At 42.4% G+C, this 26,984-nt stretch overlaps 2 protein-coding genes across 4 annotated transcripts in view; one reads left to right on the top strand and one right to left on the bottom strand.

Moving 5' to 3' along the window:
* Positions 1 to 6,112, bottom strand: part of MAPK14 (mitogen-activated protein kinase 14) — a 32,130-nt gene extending 26,018 nt beyond the window's left edge. Inside the window, exon 1 of one of the 2 annotated variants that reach the window (XM_077334304.1) lies at positions 5,563 to 6,112. In XM_077334304.1, coding sequence (XP_077190419.1) covers positions 5,563 to 5,678 — 116 coding nt within the window. In that variant the 5' untranslated portion in view covers positions 5,679 to 6,112. The remainder of the gene's footprint in view (positions 1 to 5,562) is intronic. The other variant, XM_077334303.1, reaches the window with a different exon arrangement.
* Positions 6,113 to 6,694: 582 nt separating this feature from the next.
* Positions 6,695 to 26,984, top strand: part of SRPK1 (SRSF protein kinase 1) — a 52,239-nt gene continuing 31,949 nt past the window's right edge. The window contains exons 1-3 of one of the 2 annotated variants that reach the window (XM_077334301.1): positions 6,695 to 7,111; positions 7,716 to 7,776; positions 20,100 to 20,218. In XM_077334301.1, coding sequence (XP_077190416.1) covers positions 6,796 to 7,111; positions 7,716 to 7,776; positions 20,100 to 20,218 — 496 coding nt within the window. In that variant the 5' untranslated portion in view covers positions 6,695 to 6,795. Of the gene's footprint in view, positions 7,112 to 7,715; positions 7,777 to 16,232; positions 16,371 to 20,099; positions 20,219 to 26,984 lie in introns of those variants that run through there. The other variant, XM_077334302.1, reaches the window with a different exon arrangement.

Raw genomic sequence — 26,984 nt, 5'->3', positions numbered from 1 at the left:
CATTTGATAAAGGCCTGAGAGTTCAGTTGGAAAGAGTTTGAGCAGTATCTAAACCAACATGCTTGCTGACTGAAAGAACTGTGATTTGAATCAACTGTAATTTGTAGTATTATATGTGCATGATGATATTTAGTAGACCATGCTGGGCTCCATTTTATTCACTACTAAAATAAAATCAATTTACAATTGTTTATGGACATTGAGTAGCATTTAATAGAGTTTTAATTAACAAAGAGTACTGGCTATATAGAACTGGATGCAAAGAACTGTGAGCAGAGCTCAACTCATAAGAATGGAACTTGCCCATCCTCTCCCATTGGCCTGTAGCCAAGGGCCCCCATCCCAAAAATGCTAACCCCAGGGGTTAAAGGATGCCCCCCCCCCAGTTCTAAAAGTGCAACAGAGCTGTCCACAGGATTGAAACCAGTGAATATCCCCCCCCCCCACCAACTAACAATGTCCTGGCAGAAAATAAATTTTGAATTTACAATATTGTTTTAACACAAATCTGATGTTATCCCCCCCCCCCCCCAATTCTTCAATCCCAGGATAACATTCCAAGCATATATAAAGGAGGATAGTGTAAACTAGTCTTTCCTCAAATTCAACAATATGAACTTCTCATTGCACTATTTTTACCAGTACAAATTTTCTAAAAGGTGCAAGCATAGTTACTGTATACTCCAGAGGGTCCCCCACCTCTTGAAACGGCATTCTGGTATTCTGGCTGTTATGGATTTTCAGGGCTGTGTGACCATGGTCTGATAATTTTGGTCCCTAACGTTTTGCCAGTAATTGTGGCTGGCATCTTCAGAGGCAGGACATGGCAAGATGAGAATCTCTCAGCGCCCAAGTGTGGCATTTGGTACAGAGATATTCCTATCTTGCTGTGCCTGACCTACTGAAGATGCCAGCCAGTTAATGGCGGAATGTCAGGGACTAAAATTACCAGACCAGGGTTGCACAGTCCAGAAAACCCACAACAGCCAGTTGACTCCAGCCATGAGAGCCTTCAAAAATTTATTTCAATATTTGTTTCACTCTAGAAGTGGATGCAAAAAACATGCTGCCAATTAAAATTCTCCCAATATCTCTGAGTTTTAAAACTTCCACTGATGCTTTTTAAATTAATCTGAACAAAACTAATGAACAATATCATAGCATGCTCTACAAAATGGTCCATTACAAATAGTACATAACTGTCCTACCCTTCTTCAGTTAAGCAGTGCAAAAAGCTGTCTCATTTTAACCAAGTGCACAGAATGGAACACTTTGTTTATATACACTTTCAAGTATTCTTAACTGACCACTCACAAAAATAACTTGTAAACATTGGATGGAGTGCTGAGTACAAACTTGGGAAAGGCTTAAACTTGAGGAGCTTAATTATCTGCAAGGCTGTTAGTGCACTATCTTTGCCACAATCAAACACACTAGACACCTGTCAATTCTAGTAGATAACAGCATGTACACACTTTGCTGAAGCATAGTACTGGCAGCTCAGCATGCTAGGAAAAAAACAAAACAGCATGACCTACAAATAGTACCCAATAAGCCTACCCGAGGCTGTTACATCTATCCTCTGGACTGTATGTATATAACTGTATACATAATTTGGTACAAATCATTTGAAACAAATATCACAAAAATCATTGATTTTTTTGTTTTACACATCTAGAAATAACAGCTATATAGTGATAAAGTCTTGTGAGCACAAAGTGAGGGAAGTCAAAAGATGTGGGGATACCAGCAAGCAGGGTACATAAAAACAGATTTTTCTTCAAGTCAGATTTACCTTTCAGCTACAACACAATAAAAAAGCCATAATGTGAAATGTGACTGCTATACAAATTACAATTTAAATGCTTTATCCTTAATCACATTCATCATGAGACAGGAATGTTTCTTATATAAGAAACGAATCACAAGCCTTTCTGTTCATTCAGCCATTATAGATATGACACAATGGATAATATACGATATTAAGTGCTTACTTCTGGAGGCCAGGAACTGACAAGCTATCATAGGAATTGGGATCCAGCTATTATCTCTGTAAGGAATAATTCTATGTTGAAGCAAGATCACCCAGCAAGGTCTCATATAACCTGGCAGTCCTTGTGTTTCTATTTTGCTAATCCTATTTGAGCTCTGGAATTTGCCCACTTCACCAATGGGGAAAAATCTAGCTTGAAGATCATGTCTACAAGTAATTATCAGTGTTCTCGCAGGTAAACACAGTGGAACACAGAGAAAATTGTGTTTTGAATTAAGATACACTGTTCTATGTGCAATCTGAAAAGTTATATAGTAAGATCACAGTCAAGTATACAATTTATACATGAGTTCTAACAAATCACAAATCAAACATCAGTAAGGACAGTTTTCAAAGAAACTTGTTAATATACAAACAGAAAACTTTGGACTTTTCTGTTGGTGATTTGAAACCACCATGCTAGCATATCATCCAGCTCATTTCTGTGGGGAGGCAAATGAAAGACAACTGCAATTCAGTGCCTACTTTCACCCTCATGACTCACAGAAACAGAAGTTAGGTAATATTAGCATGTATATATGGGTATAAAGTATATATGGGTACAGAACTTTACTCTTCTTGGCTTAATTGGAAGACAGGGTAAGAGGGCCACCACTGGCCATCCAAGGTACAAAGCTATCATAAGAGCAACTAAATGAACCAGCAGCAATGCAAAGGAGCAAAGGAGGATATGCAGGCAGGGCTCATTCTGCCCTATTCTTAAGCATCAGTTAAGAGAGAGAGAAAGAACATTAAAAAAGAAAACTACACAACTTTACTGCTTATCTACTCCAACAACAACAATAGTACAGCAGATGAATTATAGCTGTCAGCTTGAGAACCAGGGTTTCAAAGCCCCCCAGGCTCTATAGAATTTTGCAAGTAAAGTCAGGAAGTTACACCACCATGGTTTAAACATACTTCTACCCTGCCTTTCCTCTTATGAAAAGACTCAAAGCAGTTAACTACTATGATAACATATGACACACTACTCCCTTATGTGACATAAGGAAAACATAAGCAAGTAAAATACAGCCTCATGAATTCTAGAACCAAGAAATAAGACAACAGCATCAATTTATGAGGGGAATTTATAAGACTATTTTGTTTAACAGTAAATTAATGTGACAGTCTTTAAATTGGTCTATGTAGCTATGGAACAGAAGTGTTAAATCTGATCCTTTGCTTCTCAAACCAGACAGGCAAGAGATATATGTTCATGTATCACTTTCAGAATGTTTACAATGGTTTTGACAAACATAAGAATCCTTTAAAAATGCTGAGGAAAATATAAGAATTTTGTTGAAAAATCACCCATTTATCTTGAACTCGTAATGACCAGGCCATAGTTTGCCCCCACTAACAGTAACTTTCAGAATTCCTTGTATCACAAGCACCATCGACAATATGTTCGCTTGAGTGAGACTAATTTAATTCAGTTTAGCCATCTGTCCCAAATACTGTTTAAACATACATGAACATCAAGCTGACACCCTTTGCACTAATATAAAGTATACTGTGGAATACCACCTTATCAGCAAGCTGGGATACTTTCTGAATGCTGGGAAACAGCATTTCCCCAACAATGTATACACTTGCTAAGGCAGTGTCATCTGGGTGATTCAGCAATGGCTGTGTAGTTTCAACAGGTAAACTGCAGCATCTGGAAAGTTTGAAAGATTATCGAGAAAGAGCAGGAGAATATTTTCTGTCTCCACCCAGTATGATAGTAACGCAGACACACCTTGCCCACTGATTGGTACTAGAGCGTTCTTCAGGCAGAAAAAGATATCAAGTACTCCATTATCTAAAATAAAGACTTGCTTTATGTTCTTTATGCAGCATCATACACACCTCTGGATTTCCTCTTGCAGAGTTATTTGTAGCTATGGTAACATTCACACAGTGCAGGGTTCTTAAGGTTTCTATTTTTGCTGTGCCTAAGAAGGTTGTACTAATGGCACAACCACTTATTACATGGTCCTTGTGACATTTTCTAGGAGGTGCGGGACAAATTTCTTTCCTGTTTACCAATGCCACTCTGAAAATCCTGCTAATTTTAAACATCTCCTACACTAGGAAAATAAAATTTCCAGAAATTTTGAAGTCATGGGAAAACACAGGGTTTCCCCCCAAGAAAAGATGGACATTTAGAAATCTGTGCAACATTTACTTGCTGGTAGAACCAAAACTTTATTCAATGATTTAACAACATGAAATGCATTATTTATAATTCAGTTGGCATATCTGTATCTTTAAATAACTTCATGTTCTATCAGAAAAAAATATAAGCATACCCAATTCCTAAGCTACTGTACTGCTACACTACCACAACCCCATCTATCTTTAATTTTTGTCACATGAGTGGTAGGAAAAAATAAATATTTCATAGGAAATTATTTTCAGTGCTATCCCAAACTGTTCAATTTTTTTTTCAGTGGAAAAACAGAAACAGTCCTCAGAAATTTTCATGTGATGCATTCTGAATATCAAAATGTTTTCCTTAAAAAGCATTTTAATCATTATAAAAGAAAAAAACACATTTCCCCCCATCACTCCCTCAAATCTTTCACTTTTCCCTTGGGAAAAATGGGGGGGGGGAGTGGGGCCATGGGGGGTACACAGTAAACACTCACATCCCCCCAAATTTCCCCAGTTTTTTTTCCTAAGCCTCCAAATCCCCACCCCATACATTTCTCCCCTTTGTAGTATCTGCATTCCATTTATACAAAAAGTCCTCCTTGCTAAGAATGGGCAAAATGTCCAGGGAGAGTGATTTAAAGCCCTAGGAAATCATGAGGTTCATTGGGTGATCATGGGTCAGTCACACTTTTACTCCAGCCTTCTGTAAGGATAAAACTAAGGAAGGAGAGAATAGAATCAAGTACATTGCTCTGAGCTCGATGGATGAAACACAGGGTAAAAGTGTAATCTGTATTACGGACTGGGATCCTTTCCATTATGCAGATTCAAGAATCTCACATTATATGACCGATTTGAAGGAAAGAATGCAACAAAACCCACAGGGTTTTGTTCTTGGAAAGGTTCTGAAGTTATCTAGCCACTCAAGCTCTTCCTTAAATCAAAAGGACCAAGCCTCAGCTATTGGCAAGTGAAACTGGACAACAGCCATGGAGCAGCCCTTTCGTTCAACATTCGTTATCCAGGCACTGGATAGCCAAGATCCAGGGATCTTATGTTATGCATTTGCAGACAGACTGAGAGTGAATTTTAAGGAGTACAGAAGGACTGCAGGAGGAATCAAGGCGCCAGAACACTGCAGCAAGCTTAGCGCCAGGGTCTAAAGCCTGGGCCATGTACGAGATCAGAGTAAAAGAAAACAAACCTGCAAGGCTTCACCTGCCGCCGAGGTCTGAGCCCTTCAAACCCACCCCGCCCTCTGAACGGCTGCCCCCAACCGCAGCGAAGGCCCTGGGGACAGCAGCGCGGACCTCCGACCCCTCGACTCCGTGCAAGCCGTGCGGCCCCCAGCCCCGCCTGCCAAGGAGCCCAGTTTCCCGGCCACTCACCAGACGGAGCCGTACGCGCCGGAGCCCACGGGCGAGAGGTTCTGGTACCGCTCGGGCACCTCCCAGACCGTCTTGTTCAGCTCTTGCCGATAGAACTTGGGCCGCTCCTGGGTCATCTCGACCCCGCGCCCGCCCCACCCAGCGCGGCTGGGAGGGGGAGACTGCTGGGGCAGGGGGCGCCGGCTCCTCCCCCGCAGAGCAAGGGGGCTTCCTCCCTCCGCCTCCGCCTCCGCCTCCGCACGCAGCACCCACGGGCTGGCCCGCGCGCCTCCCGCCCGGGCTCCCGTCAAGCGGCTGAGGGCTGGGGAGGGAAAGCGCGCCTGCCACCCAAGGGCCGGGCCAACAGGTGCGGCGCGGTGCTGGGGAGGAGGCCGGCGCTTGCAGCGGGCGAGGGGCGGGCGGGCGGGCAATGACGACGGCGACTCGCCACTGTCTGACTTCTCCCGACCTCTTCCTAGAGCCCCGACCAATCGATCGCGCGAGTCTCGCGAGGCGTGAGACGCGGAAAAGCTCGAGGCGATGCCCCAATATGGAACCTGGCGCTAGGATTCCATGAGCTCAGCCCGCAGGAGGGAGCTCTCGCGAGATCTGGGGCGGGCTGGGATGACAGCGGAGGCGGAGTTCGGTTCGGGAAGGGCTTCTGCGGCGCGCAGCCTGCGAGGAGCCTGGCTAGACGGCGTGACTCGGCTCAGCGCCGCGATATCCTCACTCGGCATAGGGGTTCTGCGACGAAGGGGCGCAAAATCCAAAACCTCGTGAACCCCCGACTGGGAGAGAGACATGACTGTAATTTCAACACTCCGACGTATTTCCCTTCACGCTATGTGTGCCGTAGTGGCTTGCCTAGCCTAGGAGGAGGATGGGGCTTGAGTCTGCAATTGGTCACGGTGCTTAGTTTGCAAACAGCTGAGCCTGCCATAGAAATGTCAGAAAATAGAGAATTCATTGCATCGTCATGTCAGCTAAAGACACACTACGCATATCACGTAGTTCATGAACTAGCTCAACTAGTCCGCTTCCTCCCCGGCCCGCTTTGTGAGTTCAGGGCGCGGCCAGAATCACAAAGGCCGACGGCCACCTCACAATCCCTTCTCCGGCGGCTGAGCGGCCTGCGTGGGAGCGACGTCGCCCCACTGCCTTGCCCCAGCCGGGCCGGCGGAACCCCGCGCGCAGGAGGGCGAGGGAAGGCGCGGGACGAAGGCGCGGGCAGGAGGCGGCGCGTGCACTGCGCCCATGGGCCAAGGGGAGGCAGGACAGGCGCCGGACGCGCAGCTCCCGCCCCTGCCGCTCATGCCGACCCGGGGGCGGTGCCGGACACGCTTGGAAGAGCCGGGGGGAGGGGCCTTCTTGAGCAGCCCCAGCTCGGAAGGAAGTGACAGCAGCAGCGTCGAGGATATTTGGTGGCGCGCGCAACGGCGCGCGAAGATACCGGCCTTACGCACGCGCCGACCGGCTCGCCCGCGTCCAGCGCAAGCGCAGGGGACATCCTTAGAGCGCACGCGCGGGGGGCCGGGGGGGCTGCCGTCTCTGGCCGCCATGGAGAGGAAAGGTGAGCGCTTTGGATCTCTCTAGGTCTCGCCCGCCCGCCCCGCGCCTCCACCCAGGCTTCCCCTCCGCCCGTGGCTGAGCCTCGGGGTTTGCGACCTCCACGGCCTTGGCCATTTCCCAGTACGCACGAGAAGACCTCCCTCTTATGTTGAATCTTCTTGTTGAGTACGCCTCGGTTTCTTATTGAGGATAACTGCCAGCCTCGTAGGTAGCCCAACTCCCCCTCCCCCCGCCCTCCAGTAATGAGTAGGAGAGTGACAAAGAAGGGTAACTTCGCAGGCTGCCTTCATCGGCTCTTTTTAAAAAAGGGGGGCAAGATAGTCTGGGATAAGCCTAGAACTCTACCTAGTCCTGCCTGGGAATACCTTGTTGGTCTGAAGCAGCGGAACAAAGTTTGAGTCTAGCGGTACCTTTAGGACCAAATCTGGAGAAATGTGCTTGTACACAGAAGCTTTTATCCTGAATTTTGTGGGCCTTAAAGGTGCTACTGGGCTCAAGCTGTTCTTATCCAATAGTGTGTATAGGTTTGATGCTAACTGTATAGCTTTTTCTTTCCGTCTCCAAATTTCTTGATGCTTCTCGTTCTTCTGTTCATTATTCTCCAGTTCTAGCACTACAGGCTCGGAAGAAGCGAACCAAAGCTAAGAAGGAAAAAACCCAGAGGAAGTAAGTGTGGTTCTACAGCTATTTCAAACCCGGATGAGGTGATGCTACAGGCAGTGATAACTGTCTGAAGTTGTGTATGGAAGCCAGCCTGGTAGACTTTGTGGTTGTTGAAATAAGTACTCTCTCACACCCTCTGCTGTTTAATTAGTCCTGAAAAACAGCCTCATATATACTGTGACTTCTTTGACAACAATATTTTGTGACTTTCTAAAACGGCACCTTTGAAAATTTGTCCATAGTGCTAGCAGTCTTCATCTCAGTTTTTAGCCTTTTTTCAAGGCAAGTGTGTTGATTTAAAACAGTAGGTGGGTTTATAGACTGGATGGATCATATTGTGTTTATCAATTTACATAAAATAAATTAATTAAATCATGAACATTATGCATATATAGTCTTATAGTCATGAATACTGGATATAATGAATAGTGGGTAGAGCATGCAGAAAAATTTGAAGTTTGGATGTGGCTGTTATAGTGAATTATTCTGGCCAGCCCTAGATTTCATGCAGCATTTGTTTGCAATTGTTGTCAGAAGTCATTTAAGCATAAAATCAAACAACTTGAAAAAATCCTTCAGAAATTTTAAGATGATACATTGAACAAAAATATTAGTTCACAAGTAACCTCACAAATGGATAAGATTTGTTATGTTTACAGGTCTGTGCAGTTCTGGTATAAGCTTCTATAGGTATGCTTTCCTTAAACCAAAGAACAGAAATTATTGTAAACAGCCATGCTGTTACTATGGCTGGAATGAAGTTTTCATGAATTATACAGTACTTTGTGACTTTAACATTAATGCATGTTGATTTTAGATGCTTAATTCTCTTCATTGACACTTCTGGAAACTTTTCAAAGGCCTCTAGAATGTAGGTCTGCAGATATTCCAGTACATCTATTTGTTTCTTACTTGCAGTTGGTATAACTGGCAGGCCCAGAGCTAACTTGTTCATCTGCATCTTAATCCTATTCTGCTCTTTCCTGCCTGTTTAATCTTTTGCCACCCACTTCCTTTGTTTTTGATAGTGAAGGAAGTCGCAGAGCTTATACTTTGTGTAAATAAAGACTTCAATTCCTCGTATATCCATTGGGGAGGAGTCATAGCTCTGTGGTCAAGTACTGTTTCATAGCCACATGTTCAGTTCATGGAATGTTCTTGTAAGGATCCTAGGTAGCAGTGCTGGGAAAGATTTACACTCTGAAGAACCACTACCAATAGGAATGCAGCCTTATGGGAGGGTAGTATAGAAATACAATAAGTAAATAAGTTTCCTGTAAACCGCCCTGAGCCCTCGGGGAGGGCGGTATATAAACAAACAAACAAATAAACAAATGCTCCCTCTCTTATTCATTCCTTGTTCAATTTACTGCCATAGAATTGTTTTCAGTATGGCCTTATCTCTCATCTCAGTTTTGTAACTCTGAAATATTTGAATTAGCATATGACATTTTCCTTTTTTGAACACTTTTGTAACAAATTTGAATTAGAAGGAATATTATGATAATGATGCCATAGAATTGTTTTCAGTATGGCCTTATCTCTCATCTCAGTTTTGTAACTCTGAAATATTTGAATCTGCCTTGACTGTTGATTCAGAGATTTACTGCTTTATCCCAGCAAACCAAAAAATACATTAAACTCGAGTCTGAAAAGCATTGCTCATAAATTAGTGTCTTGAGTGCAATGGCTTTTATAGCATGTTAATCTAAGCAAGTTATTTTCTTGTTTACTGATAACACAGTAGGAAATTTGCTGTTTGACAGATGCATGGAACAGAAGAACAGCCAAGCATATTCATAAGAGCATGTCAGGAGGAGCATATTTTACTGTTGTTTAGACAGTAGATATAGTGAACATACATGGTCTAAATTTTCATATCTGTTAGCTATTTTAAAAGTTTGAAGAATCTTAAAAGAAGCCAGTGCTATTTCTTCAGCTGTGGGGTAAGATGCAATAGAAAAATGATTCTAAACTTTACTATGCCATCCATATTTATTGGATTAAAGCCGAAGGCACAGAGCGTAAGCTTTCCTTGGAAGAAAAATTCTTATAGGGCTAAGTGGATCTCAGCTTATTTTTTCAGTTCCCCCACAGAATTATCATACTCCCAAGAAGCACATCAAGATTGTCTAATTTTTAACTATGTCAAATTAGGTCTTGGGAGAGTTGTACAGTTTTCTGTTTGAACATGAAGTTTTCTGGCTGACCTTGGGTTGGTTACTCACACTAATTCTCACAGATTTTATTAGTTATATATACTCCCAGATTTGTTATCACTGTATAGGAGTGGAACTGTGAAATCATGTACTTGGCAGTGTTTTTTTGGGGTAGAAAGGACTGGTGGCACTTTAAGACCAAAGTTTCATTCAAGGTATAAGCTTTCATGTGCATGCACACTTCCTCAGTTACAATGAAATGGAAATTACCAGTCCATACATATAAGTAGAGGGTGAGCAGTAAATTAGCATACAGCATAATAGAGATGTTTAACAGATTCAAGGATCAAACAGGAATAACAAGCTTAGTTTATAAAGTTACCATTTGTTTGGGCTAATACTCCAGGTGGGGGACTTAGTAAAGCAAATATGTCAAAATTGTAGATTAATAATCATATGTATCTTTAATTGTGGGCTGCTGAGAGTAATTAATTGAGACCCTGCCATTACGGTCCATCTGCCTCTTCTCAAGCATGGAGGCATCTTTACAGTATCTTCTTTGAAGTGGGGTGATTGGCTATGTGGAATCTCCCCTGTTCCCAGGCCAGAGAAATACATACCAACCTACCATTCAAAATTACATTATTACTCATTACATTACATGACAATCTGATATTCTGAACTATAGTTCATTATGGGGAGGAGGACATCTGTGTGCATGTCTTAAATTCTGGTGGAGCACCCACTCTTCATCCATGTCCTCATTGTTATTTTCCCTGAAGGATATCCTTTCATCTGCTGACACTTTGCAAGAGGAAGAGTCATGAATATGGTGGTGATGAATAAACGTACTTAGCTTCATTTAACTCTAATGCAACTGGCCTCAAACAGTATCTCCTTTTATGAAGTGAGATAGTTGTGTTAGTGTGTATTCTGAATTGTCTGATGTTTTAAGGGTACTGATGTAAGATAAAAAACATTAAATAATACTTATATGTAAGTGTGCAGGAGCTTACAGAAGCCTACAGAAAATTTTATTAACCCATCTTCCCCCACATACCTGCATTAGTCATCTGTCCTGTAAAACAAAACAGGATCAGCTTTCATAAAGCTTTCTTGCTTACAGGCAATTGTCATTGCAGATAACAAAGCAAGTGCTCATTGATAGTCTGCAGCAATGTGTGTGGCATCTGGAAAGAGCAAATATTAAATCTCTGCTAAAAGCTTACAGTCCAAAAGAGAGAGGAAATGAGATCAAAAAGCAAAGATGAAGTTGATCAATGAAAACATATGTATCTGTTTAAATTGATGGGACCAGCATGATTGAATAACCAGAAAACACGGTTTTTTATACATAGCTGGAGTATTGCAGTGTGCATCCTCAGAGAATCTCTTCACGTACTTTTTCAGATATATGTCTAGCAATACGAAATGATAGTACAAGAAACAAATGTTTGAAACTATGTGTATCCTATCCATGGATATGCTTGGATTGGCCTGGCAAATATATGCTTGTTGACAAACCTAGGTTTAATTTAATTTACAAAATGGCTCTGCGTGTATTGGTGTAACAACTCACGATTGTCAAATTAACTAAATCATCAGATCTAATCAGAGATGTTCCCATTGGTTGTAGATGCATCTTCACTAGTGTGCATAAAAGAAGCATTCTTACCCTTCTTCCTTGGATACTAGAAAGAAAGGAATTTCTCTTCTTCTTTTCCCCCAGGTACTGATACAAGGTCTCCTTATGAAAGGTTTTAATCATTGCCTTTCATCCTTTGTAAATATGCAGGACAACAGGTGGATATGCAAAAGAGAAGCTCGGTTAAATTTCTTTTTTATCTCTCTCCCTTTTTTCTTCCCCACCAATTTACCCCCAAATCCCCATACTTTAAGGCTTTGAGGAAGCCTGGTTCTTTGGGAGAGAGAATGAAATTCATTTGTCTTAGGCTCTCCCCTCCCCCCATGAAATAGCCCTTTAATGCCATCAGTTTGAATTCCAGTGACACATGTTCTTGTCATGTACAAAGTTCTTGTCACATACAAAGTATGGACCTGGTATATGATAGATACCCAACTGGTGGTTGGGGCTAGTGAGTTGAATGTGGTCCCTACTTTCACAGAAAATATGTTCGATAGTGGATCCAGTTTCTCTCATCTGATTGTAGGAAAAATCTCTTAATTGGGCCACCTCTAATGATAGAGCAACATCTTATCTCTGTCTCCTAAGAATTGAATGTTCTGATCCCTCTCTTCCCTGGGCCCAAGCCTTGAAAATAAACTCTCGCCTTTGTAGCATCTGAAGTTGTCCCTCGTGTGAGGTGTGAATACTTACCGTTTCAACTCTGCAGCGTCTCTGATTGTTCTGATTATTTTCTTTTGAATCTTTTCTCCGTCTGTAAACAGTTCAATTAGCGTGGAACAAACTATGAAATTTGAAAACTTCCTCATGAGTCTTACTTCTGGACCAGGGTACTTGGTCTTTGTGAGCGCATAAAGGGAATCTGTCCACCAATGGAATTAGATGAGTGCATTTATTCCTCCAGAGCAGTTCAATTTTTTTCCTTTAAGTCCGCTGATAGTTGTGATAAATCATAATTAAATGGATTTGGGCAGGTTTTGGTCTGGATCAGGGTAGATCTGATCTGTCAGAGTGAGCTGTCAAAAAACCAAGTTTTTGCTCTGCCTAGGCAGGTAATGGGGTGGTTTGAAGGAAGGCTTTGAAGAACTCTGAATAGCTTGGATGATGAGGCAGAGATGGAGAGGGGGGTGGGTTAAGATCTGCTGCCTTGCATTGCTTCGCCTCCGTTTCCCTTCCATTTATGTCTATATGCAGCTTTTCTCTGTGGAAGTTGTTTCTAAGGGATGGGGAGAATGTGGCCATCTATGACTTGTCCTTCCATTGACTTGAGGGTGGCATTCTTGCATAGTTACTGTGCCTGGGAAAGGGGACGAAGCCTGGATGCCTACTCTTGTCTCCAACTGTCTCCTTTCTCCCCCACCCCCATCCCCTGGCTCCTCGAAGCTTGAAAAAAATATTTCAGGGGTTCCTCCACAGTCAAAAGGTTCTAGTCACTGCATCACTGTGTCTTAATATTTATTACTGACATTCTCTGTTCTTACATAGGGCTCCCAGTGGTCTCCCAGGTTACTGCTCAGTGAATCATGAATAATTTTAGCCTTGTAATGGTATATATGGTTCACTGAAGTATCTTAAGACTTCTTTATATGAGTTTTGTATGTTCTGTTTTTTTATATCATCAATATACTGGGGAATTTGGGAGAACATGCCTACATAGGGACAGTAGACTCCTGGCCTACTGCTGCGGTGTTTTGTTATCCATTTTGTTGTTGTTGTTTTGTCCATTTTCCTTCTGGAGTCTAAAGGAACAAGTGAGAGAGCCCTTGATCTCCCAACTCATGGGTGCAGGACTCAGATAATCACATTGATTCCTAATCTTTTGCAAAAGTATTTAGGATGCATTCATAGATTGTTCATAATAATTTTTTTAATTTCATGTTGTGATAAAAAGATTAAGATAAATTCTTAGAACTGTTAATAGTTATAGAATATATATGGGACTATAGTCATGTACTTACATGTTCTTATGTGTCTAGTATGCAGTTTGATTCAGCCTACGAATGAAAGCCAGCTGAAGTAATGGACAGAATGTTTTCTGCTAGAATAAGCAAAGTACAGCTTGAAGAATAGAACAAATAATCCTAGAAATGGCTTTCAGTAATAAAAGCCATACTGTTTCATAACCCCCAGATTGATGAATGAGCATATTCTATTTTTTAATATGATGGATAATAAAATTGTAGAATTTTAAAATTAGGTACTGAAGGGATTTTTCTTCACAGTCTCTTCACGGAGCCAGCGTGGTGTAGTGGTTTCTAACCTGGCAGCTTTTATGTTCCCCCACATGCAACCAGCTGGGTGGCCTTGGGCTTGCCACAGCACTGATAAAGCTGTTCTGACCAAGCAGTGATATCAGGGCTCTCTCAGCCTCACCCACTTCACAGGGTGTCTGTTGTGGGGAGAGGAAAGGGAAGGCGACTGTAAGTGACTTTGAAACTCCCTTGGATAGAGAAAAGTGACATAGAAGAACCAATTCTTCTTTTAGACTGTACCCTCCTTTCTTTCAAATATTCAGACTACAGATAAACAAGAAAAGCATAAGAATGGTTATTGGAAAGTGGCACAATAGGGTATCTTGTGAAGTTGTGAAAAAATAAATCCAGAATAACATTTTATGTAGATTAGTGATTCAGACAATCAAGAATGTTATTATGTTGGAAATAGTCAACAGTCCTTAAGGTCTGCAATGTGGATTGCGTATGCAACCAAGCCCAGCTTCCTAAAAGCTACTTTCATGTACCACTGAAATTCTTGACCTTTTCCCTTTTAAACAGCATATTAGAAAAGCCATATTACCAGTTGCTTTCAAAAGTTCTCTTTATATCACAACTGTTGTGCTATTTGGTGTGAGGGGAGAGGTTACCATCTAAGAAACTTAAACCACCTATACCCTCTTGTGTGGTTCTGATTTTTGCGCAGTTTGTTGTAACCCTGCCCCGGATTCTGTGCACTGGGATATATTTTAAGTTAAGACTCACACCATAATAAACACGTCAAAACAGTTCTAAAATGAGACTTTTGTTGAACAATTAAACAGTGTTATGCATGATTTCCAGTGTCTGTGGATTTGTTAACATAGGATTTCACTATGAGATCCTGAGTACCTTTCATTCTTCTCTATATGTTGCTTCTGGCCTTTTCTAACCCATAGGGTGTGTCCCAAAATACTAGGGTGCAGCTTGCAACATTTATCTCTAAGACACTTATATAAAGAAACGAGGGGCAGGATATCAATGTAATTGATATGACTATCAAATAATGTAGAGAGCGTGGCAGTTAATACTTTGTTTCCTAGCTCTGGTGTCACATGCATTGGCAAGAGGCTGGAAAGTGTGAATAGTGCTACCTCCAAAATTTTCATCTCTCTTCCAGCGGGACTTCCTTTAGAAGTAGTTGCATCATAATTCTAACCTGAATCAATGGCTTTGTTTGATTTTAGCATAATGAAGATTTGAAAATTGAACAGCCTAGAAATACTATCTCAGGCGTGCTGTTACAGCACTTCCTTGCAGATAGCCCTGCTGTCAATAAAAGGGCCCAATTAGATTTTTTATACAGGAGATGTGATTTCAAGCAGATGTGACATACATGAATGACCATAAGGAGCTGTGTGAAATGGCAGGCTAGAACTGGAGCTTTGTTTCTTCCTCACACCAAAGCAGTGTGCTGTGTGATATATATTTACAAATAAGATCTGTGTGCTGGAACTTGCATTTCAGTGACCAAGTGGACATGCGTGCTCTCCTTTCACTTCAATTATACCCTTTTCAACTTTTTCTGTTATTTGCTTTTGCTTATAGAGCCAGGTGAGTTGCATTTTGGCTTTCACAGCTGACATGTAGAGCTTAACTCCAGAGAGGACCAACACAATGCTAGAATGATGGTATGTGACTCAAGTCCTGTCTGATAGCCAAGAATATTCTTGATGCTTTTCTGCAGCTATCTGCTTTGCTTATCTCCGTGCAAACTTGGAACAAAAAGAATTACAGTATTTGCTGGCGTATAAGACTACTTTTCCCCCCTGAAAAACATTCCTCCAAGTGGGGGGGTCGTCCTATATGCCGGGTGCACTTCAGTTGGGATAGACATAGCTGCCCATAGTGGCACATAGTACTGTATTTTGAGTGGAAATGTTGGGGGTCGTCTTATACACCCAGTCGTCTTATACGCCGGCAAATACGGTATTAGGATTGGGATGATTTTTTAAAGTTCCTCTGACTATAGAATTGTTTTCAAGCTCCGGAAAAGAAGTTCTTGGTTCCTAAAAACGTTGCTGCTGGCTTTACATAAGCTTGGAAGTGTAATTTATTTTCCACCTTAGCCTCTGTAGTCAAGATAAACTGTCAGTAGTTGCTTTGATACTAAGATAGCTTAAAAAGTGAGTTTATTGAATAGGAAGCAAATGATTCCTCAATGCAGAAAAAGGAAAATTGGATTCCAAAATTTCTATACCTGGAAAGATTTTAGACGCTGTTAAACATTAGTCAGTTCAGAGTGTGACTAAATTTGCAAGAAGCAAACAAGCTGAGAGCAAAGCCCTCCAGTAATGCTGCAAGCGGTTTACCTGCAATGCAGTGCTAAGCATCTGCAGCTAGGTGGTGGAGGCAAATTTCTTTTCTCTGTTGCTTCTGCACAAAGCTTTGCTACATTCAGAAATAGCCGGCACTCTGCTTGCAATTTATGCAACCCTCTTACAAGGACCAGTGTGCCATCTGATTTTTGATGGCTCTTTCGAAAACTCTGGGTTTGTCTTCAGAGATACCGTCATCAATGGGAGTCCGTGCTTCATGCCGGTAAGTTATCCTTTTTCTTTTCTTCTTTTCAACAGGAGTAAATGGAATTTGATTCCCTCCGTGAGGAGTTTTCTGCATTCCGTGAAAGCACAAAATGTCCGTGAACACTGCAATTCAGTTATTTCTCTTTCTATCTCTCCCACTTGACATGTAATCTCATCAGGCACTTAGCTTGAGAACAAATGCAGTGAAGTTATCCTGTAAAGACAGATAGACTTTGAGAAGCCTTAGGGCTATGGAGTGATCTGATGTATTAAAATGGGCTATTTCCAGGCTTCCAGCATTTTTAGCATTTTAGCATTTTGACAGCTGTCTCTTCCTGTTCATAGAAATCCAGACTGTGGAATTCTTCATCAGCCTTTTGTCCCTGCTTGCAAGCTGGATTCTGTGCTGCTTGAATAAACAGATAGGAAGAGGCTTGCAGGTTTTGTCTTCAGTTTAACAATTTGCTTGAATAAACCCTTTGCTGAGAGTGTAAAGATGCATGGCTCTAATGTCTTTGTACCACATTTGTATGCTTTACAATTCTGGCCTGTCCCTATAATGATTGGGAGAACATTTTTGGAGGGTGGGGCAGGAATAGTGGAGAGGGCTGCATTGAATATTTTAAGGGATTTCATAATAAAGGTTCATGTGCACACTGAATGGCAGCAGTGCCTTTGAAATCCTTGCTAAAAATTTGATTACATGTAGCCTGTTACACTGCCTAAAAATAGTTAACTCATTTTGAAAGTATAAGGAGTTAAAAAGGATTAATTGCAGTGATGCCAAGCTTTCTGGAGCTTTGTGCTGTCCATCAGTCGTATAACATTTTGATTCCTTTGGATGAAGAAAAAGGGCAGTTCTCAAAAGCTTTGTGTGGGTTTTCTAGTAACTTCTTTGCTGCAGGGAAATTGTACTTGTAGAAGAGGAGTGAGTGTAGAATCCTCATGGCAGTCATCTGATCTTTGTGACTGGGGTGCTTACTTAAATTCAATTCCTTGTCCTGCATCTTCCCTAAGGCAGTGTGTGGGGTACTATATGACATAACCTAACAATTCACCATTCTGGAATTAATGACGTAATTAATTTAAAAATAGCTTTGCTGTGATGGGTGTGGCTTTGAGATGGTTTGATATTTATTTTGCCAACTGTATGTTTTCTTTCAGGGTTAAGGATTCACTAACTAGCATTCTAAATATTTTTGGAACCCACAGCTCTCAAAGCTTGTGTTAATCCTCGTACCTTTACAGTGTGGCCTTGCACTGATAGCTGTCTTTGTTGTATTCTAATTAGGTTTATGATTTTAGCTTTTTTCTAAAGAAATGTATGTGAGATTAAGGTAAATGTTGCGTGATATTTGGGGCAGAGGAATTCTCAGATCAAAATTCATCTGCCTTGTCAGATGAATATCATTTTTCTCCCATTTACTCAGCTACAGATGTCTATAACAGATGTGTTTTGAAATCATATATTTCAGAAAATGGATATTACTATTCAATCACTATTCAGTCTTTTGATTTAAAAAGATCACATCTTGTAACTGAGAAAAACCATGGGATCCTATTTTTTTAAAAATGCTATCTACGCTAGTATTTGGTTGGTCGGTATCCAAAGTTCACAATAAGACTTCCATCATTGTTACAATCTGTAGCCATAAGCTAAAGTTGAAATTATGTGTTCTTGTGCTGCAGAGCCATTTTTTCTCCCTGCAAAAGTGGTTTTCAGTTCCCATATGCCACTCATCCACATTAAATGCTTCTTTTGTGTTGCCCCACAGCCTAGTAGCACACTGAGCCGTTCACAGGGTTGGAATTCCTGTGAGTATAAGATGAATCCTCTTGTAGATATTCCACATTTGCTCATGAGAAGACACTCTTAAGAATTTCCATCCATACTGAAAGATTTCATTTCAAGCTTTGAGCCATTTCCACTTACAGGATAGTTCATACATTAGGTATATTATAGAACCTGAGCAATTCTACAGAGTGACATTAAATAGTCTTTGTTTGCAAGGGTGTCAAACATATGACCTGCGGACCAGTACCTGCCCATCCAGAGCTCTTATCTGACCCATAAGCAACTGGTCATTGTATTTCTTGTGAGATGGCAGATGCTGTGCATTGCATTCCTGTATACTATCTAAGCACTAATGAGTAGTGGGTGGTGGAAGTGGGAGAATGGGCATCAGGGAGATATTTTAAAGCAGGGGTAGCCAAACCGTGGCTCTCCAGATGTCCATGGACTACAATTCCCATGAACTCCTGCCAGCAGGAGCTCGTGGGAATTGTAGTCCATGGGCATCTGGGGAGCTATGGTTTTGACAACCCCTGCTTTAAAGAAATACTGTAAGAGCATTAGTGTTTTAAGCATTTTTATATTTTGAATAAAAAGTATTGTTAATTGGATTTGCCTGTGTTGTTTATAAAATTTATATCTTCCATACCTGGCATTACATTTTATGGCACACATGGCCTGGCCTGCCAAAATGATAGCAAAGCCAGTCACAAAACGATTGCTGCATCATGACTTCAGTAGCACAGTATACAGTATACATTCTTGTTCTGTGAATCTACAAATCTCCAGTAGTCGGCTTTCCTGGGCAAAAGCCCTATCTGGCCCAGCCCATTTAGTGGGCACCAGAAAAGGTATTGGCAGGTGTCATGGCACTCATGGGCACCACATTGAAAACCTCTGGTGTAAAATGAAGTTGAGGCAAGAATTGCTAATTTGTTGTGCAGCTATTTTGTAAATAACTTTTATTAAACTCAGAACACACCCCCCTCCAAAAAAAATGGTCTTGGCAGAAATGTTGGTCTTAAAAAAACACATAACTTTGCTATGTACCCATATGGCTACCAGCTTCTTCTGTCTACTTTTTGGAGTATAATGTTTGGACTATAATAGCTAATTACATTAAAATTAGTTCCTGACCACAGTTTATGAATGTAGTTAGTACAGTATGTTTGTTTACTGCTGCTCAGGCTAGGAACTAAGAAGGCAGTGCACACATGTAATGTTATCTGTGTTGAGCTCTGAAATTGAAAGAAGATAGGGATGCTTTATGACCAGGATTGGGGAGGGGTGTACAAGCCTTTGCATGTTTTAAGCTGGTTAGGCAGTTAGGCAGTGTTTAGTCTGCATTGGACCTATGATCAAACTCTTTAGGCTGTATAGAAGCTACCCTGGTTTTCCCCAATCACCTTCTTGAGAGATGCAAGTGTCTTTTTTCAGAAATGGGGCTTCAGTAATTTCACTGTGCATGTAAGCTTGGATCACTTGGAGCATTTCCACAGACAGAAGGATTTCTACCCACAGAGTGTGGCTTTCTTACTTCCTCCCATTTTTGCTACAGCCCAGAATGCCACTCAGAAATGCTGTTCCCAGGAGTATTTGGGGCTGCAGTAGTAGAAGAGAGCCAAGAATGTCATTGTCCGTGGATGGAAATCTTAGTATCTGTGGAGATACTCTGATGGATTCAGAGTGCTGAGTCTACCACAGCGTCCACTGGATTGTTTATTTGAAGTATTTGTGGAGAGGTAGGTCTAACCTGCTTAAATCCGTGGTAACCCAAGACAGGTTATCTATATCTGCATTTAAGGGCATCTTTTAAAAATAAGGACTTGTTTGATCCTCTTGTCGTCTATCCTCGAGTAGCGTTTTGGTGTATTCATAGCCTTACATTCTTTAGTCTGAGTTACTTGCATACAATAGAAAGCTTAAATTTATGCATTTTATTATCTGTATCAGACCTGAAACTCAACATCGAGGCCCTACTTCCCATTCAGAGAATGACCAGCCTGAACAAGAAGAAGAAATCCTGGGATCAGATGATGATGAGCAGGAAGATCCCAATGATTACTGCAAAGGTGAGAAATCATGGCTCAGAATTCTGCTGTCCACATTTGGAATTGAAAATTAAGGCTGTAAACCTTGTGGTGGAAATATTGGGGAGAGAGAAAGGATAATTCCAGTTTTTAGGAAACCACCCTAGATGGCAACAAATCATCTGCCCTCCAGAAATGCTGTAGGCATAGTCAATTGTTGTGTGTTATTGGTTTAATAATCATTTACATTGATTTCTTTAACTAGAGCAATAAAATTATGTACCATACACATCTTCAGCCAGGTCAATGTAAAATAGTGTCTTCTGCAGCTTTACTCATCTTTATCTTCATTTTCTTGTTTGGAAAAGAGAAACAAGCTTTCCTAGTTTATGAGAACCCAAACAATTTCTCAGTTTAGAAGGAATGAGTCCAAAGGAAGAGAATATTCTTTCTATGCCAGCAAAAAACCCTTACTGCTGTTAAAACGATATCATTACTTCAACAGTATCTAAACCCAAGTGTTTAAGTGTAATGTGACTTTCTTTCAAACATCAGCAGCTGACATATTTCTTGAATGGTTCCTACTTAGCTCTGAAATTTATTATAATTGGCACTATTAGTGGGACAATTGCTGGATAGCCATGTCCTAGCTTAACGCCTCTTTTCAGCAAGTTTAGCCTTGGTACCAAATATTACAGTACTTGTTTCCTACATTTGGAAGGGGGTTGGTCTAGATCAGTGGTCCCCAACCTTTCTGAGGTTGGGGACCGGCAGGGCATCAGGGTGCGGCCTGCGACCCGCGCGGGCCACGCCCACGCATCGCCCGCGCCCGCGCATCGGGCCGCACCCGCGGGCCATGCCCACGCATCTGGCCGCGCCTGCGCATCGGGCCGCACCTGCGGCCCGCGCCCGTGGGCCACGCCCGCGCATCGGGCCACGCCCACACAGGCGTGGCCAGCCCTGCTTCCCTCTCCCCGCCCTCCCGCAGTAAGAAGCTTCACGGGCCGCAAGCTTGCGGCCCGGGAAGTTTTTTACTGCGGGGGGGGGGCAGGGAGAGGGAGCCGCAGCCCGGCGCCATGGCCTTCGCGGCCCGCAGGTTGGGGACCACTGGTCTAGATGACCATGGAGGTACCTTCCAACGCTGTGATTCTGTTTCTATGAAAATGATCTGGAGATGGTATTTGACCCATTCATTTCTTTTAGTGCTTGTGATTTAGTTCTATTCACTCTGTCCCTTCCAAATTTCTTCAGCATCAACAATAAACCAGCTATTTTTCTGTATTTTGTTAAAAGCTTCAGAAATGGGTTTCAAGGTGCTCAGCAAATGTTCAACATTTCTCTTAAACCCAGTTTTGCTTACTTAGTCATCAGAATAGGCCAGATCTTTATATACCACTCAAGGCAGTCTAGTACAGAGTTCCATCTAACATCTTGTGGGAAAGTTAGCTTGGTTCCACTCTTTCTTCAGAGCAGCTGATGCAAAATAAGAGTTACAGATGTATTTAGCTGTTTCAACAACCTAAGCCTTTATTTCTGGAACACAAGTCTTTGACTGGGAGGTGCTTCAGATGAGATCTACAACCAAACTGTATACTAGATGGATGCTTTAGGATGCTTTGGGCTGATCCTGCGTTGAGCAGGGGGTTGGACTAGATGGCCTGTATGGCCCCTTCCAACTCTATGATTCTAGACATTTGAATACAATAGAAAGCTTAAATTTATGCATTTTATTATTCTGCTTTATGTGTATTTCCTGACATAACCAAGATGTTCTCTTCTTTTGCTGTTATACAAGCATTTACAACAAGATCACTGTGGACATTGCTTAGTCATCAAGACTTAGGGTAACAATAGGTAACCCTGGATATCCTCAAATCAATTCTCCATTATACCCTGTGGGGACCATTGACAATAGAAATTCGGCATCCACAAATATTTACCAAATCCGAATACCATAATAGTATTTTGATTTGGGAATATCAAGAAATACCAATATTTTGGGGGTTTACTATAACCAAAACATACTGGGTTTTTCGTATACCTCTACTCTAGACTTGTTGCACACTGTTTAATTTCTCTTCTTATTGGACTATATGATGTCTTTAAAAAATGTATCCAGCAACATCTGCTTTTCTGGGTGGACTGTTTCTTGGTCTCTGACTGGGACCATATTAATGAGTTTTGGTTTTCAATTAAACATGAAGAACAGTTTGTTGCATAATCCAAGTGGGTTGTTGTTGTTGTCATTGTTATTATTATATTTATTACCCGTAACTCTCGGCAAAGCTGGCTCGTAATGGGTTACAAAATAAAATAAATCAATACAATCCCCTAAAACCCATATTTTCTCCTTAAAACCAGCAATTAGAAAACTACCAACAACCGGTGACAACCAACCCACCCAGGTTGGAAAATCAGGGGAGAGGATGATCACCTATGGTGGGCTACTCCTCCTTTGGGGAGGCCCATAGATCTTATCTTCACCCTGGCCTCAACCGTAAGCCTGGTGGAAGAGCTCTGTTTCAGGGCCCTGCAGAAACCCGGAAGCTCCCGCAGGGCCCGCAACTCCTCCAGGAGCTCATTCGACCAGATAGGGGCCAGGACCGAAAAGGCCCTGGCCCTAGTTGAGGCCAGGCGAGCCTCCCTGGGGCCAGGAATAAGTTGGAACCCGCAGAGCACAAGTCCCTGCAGGGGGCATAGGGCATCAGGCGGTCTTGCAGATATGTGGGTCCCAGACCACTTAAGGCTTTAAAGGTTAATGCCAAAACCTTGAACCTGATCTGAGATGCGACTGGCAACCAATGCAGCTGCCTCAGCACAGACTGGACATAAGCCCTCCAAGTTCCTGTGGGGACCCTAGCAGATGCATTCTGCACCAATTGCAATTTCCGGGTCAGAGAGAAGGGTAGGCCAGCGTAGAGCGAGTTAGAGAAGTCGATCCTGGAGGTGACCTTTGCATGGCTCACTATGGCCAGATGCTCAAAGGACAGATAGGGTGCTAGTAGCCTTGCCTGGTGAAGATGGAAAATTGCCTGGAGGGCTACCTTCTTGCCCTGTGCCTCCATGTGAAGCATCCAAGGTCACACCCAGATTCCTGGCCTGGGGTGTGGTGGTTAGTTGTGTCCCTGCCAGGGTGGGCAAACATGCTTCCTGGTCTGCCCTCTTCCTACCCAGCCATAGGACCTCCGTCTTGGAGGGGTTGAGTTTCAGGCGACTATGCTCGAGCCACCCAGCAGCGGCTTCCAAACTACTGGCGAATCGATCTGGGTGGGGGGGAGTCTGGGCGGCCATCCATGAGGAGATAGAGCTGGGTGTCATCAGCGTACTGATGGCAGCCCAGTCCGAAACTCCGGACCGGCTGAGCCAGAGGGCGCATAAAAGAGGTTGGAGAGAGTACCGCTCTTTCTCTAACATTCTGGCTCTCATCGCAAACTTATCTACGGTGGTTCTTAGGTGGTGATTTTTTCCTTTTTTTAGGTGATCTACTGTGGCTATGTGATATATATGTTAGGACTGAAACACTATTCTGGCAAATAACTCTGAAACTATAAAACAGGAGGATGGTGATCTTGAAGGTAGATAGTTTCCAGAATGCTTTATGTTGATGATGGATTCCCCCCTAAACCAAAAAGTCAGTGGTGTTTCACTGAAGTTATTAATTGCTGTTCCATAGTGCCTGAAAAAACTGCCTATTTCAACTATTTGTTTCTTTAGCAGCTCTATCAAAAATGACTGTACAAATATATTTTTGTTCATGATGGTCTTATTTTTATTTCTTTTTAGATTTTTACCCTGCCATTCCCCAAAGGGCTCAGGGTTGCTAAACAACAAAGTTAAAGTAGTTAAATATAATTTCAATTTTAAAATCTAAAATTTAGTTTTAAAAATCAGCCAATCCAATTGTAAAAACTGCCTCATCTTAGAATCATAGAGTTGGGATCTCCAGGGTCATCTAGTCCAGCCTGCACAATGCAGGATCCTACAACTACCTGCCTACTCAATTTCATGCCCCAATTTCATGCCCAAGTGATCCCACCCACCAAAAATCTCCAGAATCCACCCTGGCCTAGAGGGAATTTACCAAACATTCCACAGTGATGATCAGCAGTTCCCGGCCTAAGTTAATCTTATCTTTAACCGCTCCTCGTGGAGCGGAATAAATAAAGCAGTAAGGGCCCCGAGGGCGGGCTCTGTCTGGGATGAGGAAGGGTGCCAATAGGCCCCTTCCCCCAGACTGACGAATCGGGAGGTGCGAAGCCTCCAATATGAGTCCAATATGAGTAGGACTGTTAGTTGTTCAGCCAACCATGTGCACCCTTGACCCGTGTCCTTCATGGCTGGTGAAAGCGGTGAGGAGGTCCGAGTTCCTCTCCAGGAGATAATTAACCTGCCCCTAGTTTCAGGGACTTCCTGTGGTTAGGCCACTTTTGAAAGGAAAAAGAATGAGCTGGATGCATCCAACCCAGCCAGCTGGTCGTGTATTTGCCATTTCTGGGTATGGTAGTTGGACAAGCAGTCACAGAACAGCTTCAGAGTTTCCCAAATGAAACACTGGCCCTTCATTCATTCCCCAGCACAGATAACAATAATAAATAATATTAAGAATATTCTGATACAATTTAAAAGATTAGAAGGCTGTCACTGTTCCTGATCTTCACACTATTGTGGGGACTCTCAGAATAATTTCTGTCCAACAGCCATATAAAACTTTGAATTTCAGTTGGGATGGATTGGAGCCAAAAAGTTAGGTGTCCTCATATATTTCCAGAGGCTGGACAGTGGGTGCATTGAACAGCACCCTTTTGAGAACCATGAAGGTTCAGACCTAATCTACAGTTAGAGTGTGGAGCCAGCAAGGTAGGGGGCCAGTACAGCCCTGGGAGTCTGCTGAGGTTGTAAAGCTGCATAATGAAACAGCTGGTGCAGTAACTGATTGCCACCTGCAGGAGGCCATCAAAGACTGTAATCCAGTTTGTAGTCACCCTAAACAATTTATTCATTGAATTTCTTGACATTTACAACAAGATATTAGAGGTTGACTCTGTGTGCATAGGATGGCAAAGGAAGAAAGAGTTGGTTCTTATATGCTGCTTTTCTCTCCCCAAAGGAGTCTCAAAGTGGCTTACATTCGCCTTCCCTTTCCTCTCCCCACAACAGACACTCTGTGGGGTAGGTGAGGCTGAGAGAGCCCTGATATTACTGCTCTGTCAGAACAGCTTTATCAGTGCTGTGGCAAGCCCAAGGTCACCCAGCTGGCTGCATGTGGGGGAGTGCGGAATCAAACCTGGCACGCCAAATTAGAAGTCCGCACTCCTAACCACTACACCAAGCTGGATTGAGGGTCTCTTTCTCAATAGTGTATATTTATTTTAAAACATTTTCTGCAAGCACAAATCTGCAGTTTTGAGAACTGCAACACCAAGCATTTGTGATGTATCTTCTACATAGAAAAATTACCCTAAATTTACAGAAATCTCTGGGATAGCATGAATTAATGGATTTATTTACAACAACAAAAAATGCTGCATGAAGGTACAGTTTCATACTACATAATTATAACTTCTTATTTCATGATAAAACTGTTTGGCCTATAGTGTGTCTTAAATAGAAAGCTATCCTTAGATCTCCCCCCCCCCCCAAAAAAGTTATCAAACAAAATCTAGTTTAAGTTTTAAAAAACTGATTTGAATCAAAAATTGATTTTATTTATTAAAAAATTTCCCGGGTTTCTATCTTCCCTACTGGATTCTATAAATGTTGTTCCTCAGGGGAAGTGGAGAGAGAGATTGTGGCGCTGCTGGTCCAGTCGCTTCCTGAACACTGGCTTCTCCCATGTTACTAAAGGTGTGGGTGTTGCTTTGTCACACTTCTCCTTTGCTCTTGCTACCTTTCATGTATCATCTTAAAGATGTTACATCCTTTTCGCTATGTTGTGAAAGTTATTATTTGCCATAGGTATCAGTAAAAAGTAGAACAAAACATGCAGTGACATAAAAGACAAAGAAAATCTTTGGCACACCTGCTTATAAGAGGGAATCTGTAAATAGTACAGTATTGCCCAGTGGTGTCTTTTTGTTGTGACCTCTGTGAGGGTATACTAGGGTTGTGCACAGCGGCATCCAAAGTGGCCTTTCCAGGAGAGGCATAGGCACTGACGCGCAACCCAGCGCCTGCATGCAGGCGCGGAGCTCTGTGCCTGCGTGTGTGCACTGACTGGCGCCCCTTCGCCTCCCCCACCCCCCACCCTGTGCCGCGGCACTGGCTGTGACGGCCTGGAACGGCTGCTTCGGACACCGCCACACACAACCCTAGGGTATACTCTGCTGCTGTCTGTTCATAGGGTTTTTATGGCCTCTTTAGGCATACTTCCCTCATACCTACTATCCTGTTGTGTTTTTGGAGGGCTTGTAAGAGAGTCTCTGATTTTAAAACTGCTTTGTGCATGTCTTGAAAGACAGTGGTGTCAATTACATTTTTTAAAATTGCTGATGGTTTTATTCTGTGATTAGACTTATGTTTTACTGATTTCATTGTTAACACCTGCCTTGAATCCCAGTTGTTTGGCTTAGAGACAAGCGTAGAAATGTATTCACTAACTAAAACTTAAATAGATTAATCACTGTATGTAGGTCTAGAAAATACAGACAAATTATTAAAATGAATGGTTGCCTTACTCTAATATCATGAAACTTACTGGTCAACTTTCCAGGCATGCGTGTCAAAAGTAGTAGTAGGGGTGTGAATGCATGTGAACACACACACAGGATGCCCTGAGCCTTCGGGGAAGGGCGGCGGGCGCATTTTAGTC

The sequence above is a fragment of the Paroedura picta genome, chromosome 4, assembly GCF_049243985.1.
Source record: "Paroedura picta isolate Pp20150507F chromosome 4, Ppicta_v3.0, whole genome shotgun sequence".
Lineage (NCBI taxonomy): Eukaryota > Metazoa > Chordata > Lepidosauria > Squamata > Gekkonidae > Paroedura > Paroedura picta.
Note: the sequence above shows the minus strand (reverse complement) of the source record. Positions and strands in the feature narration are given on the sequence as shown.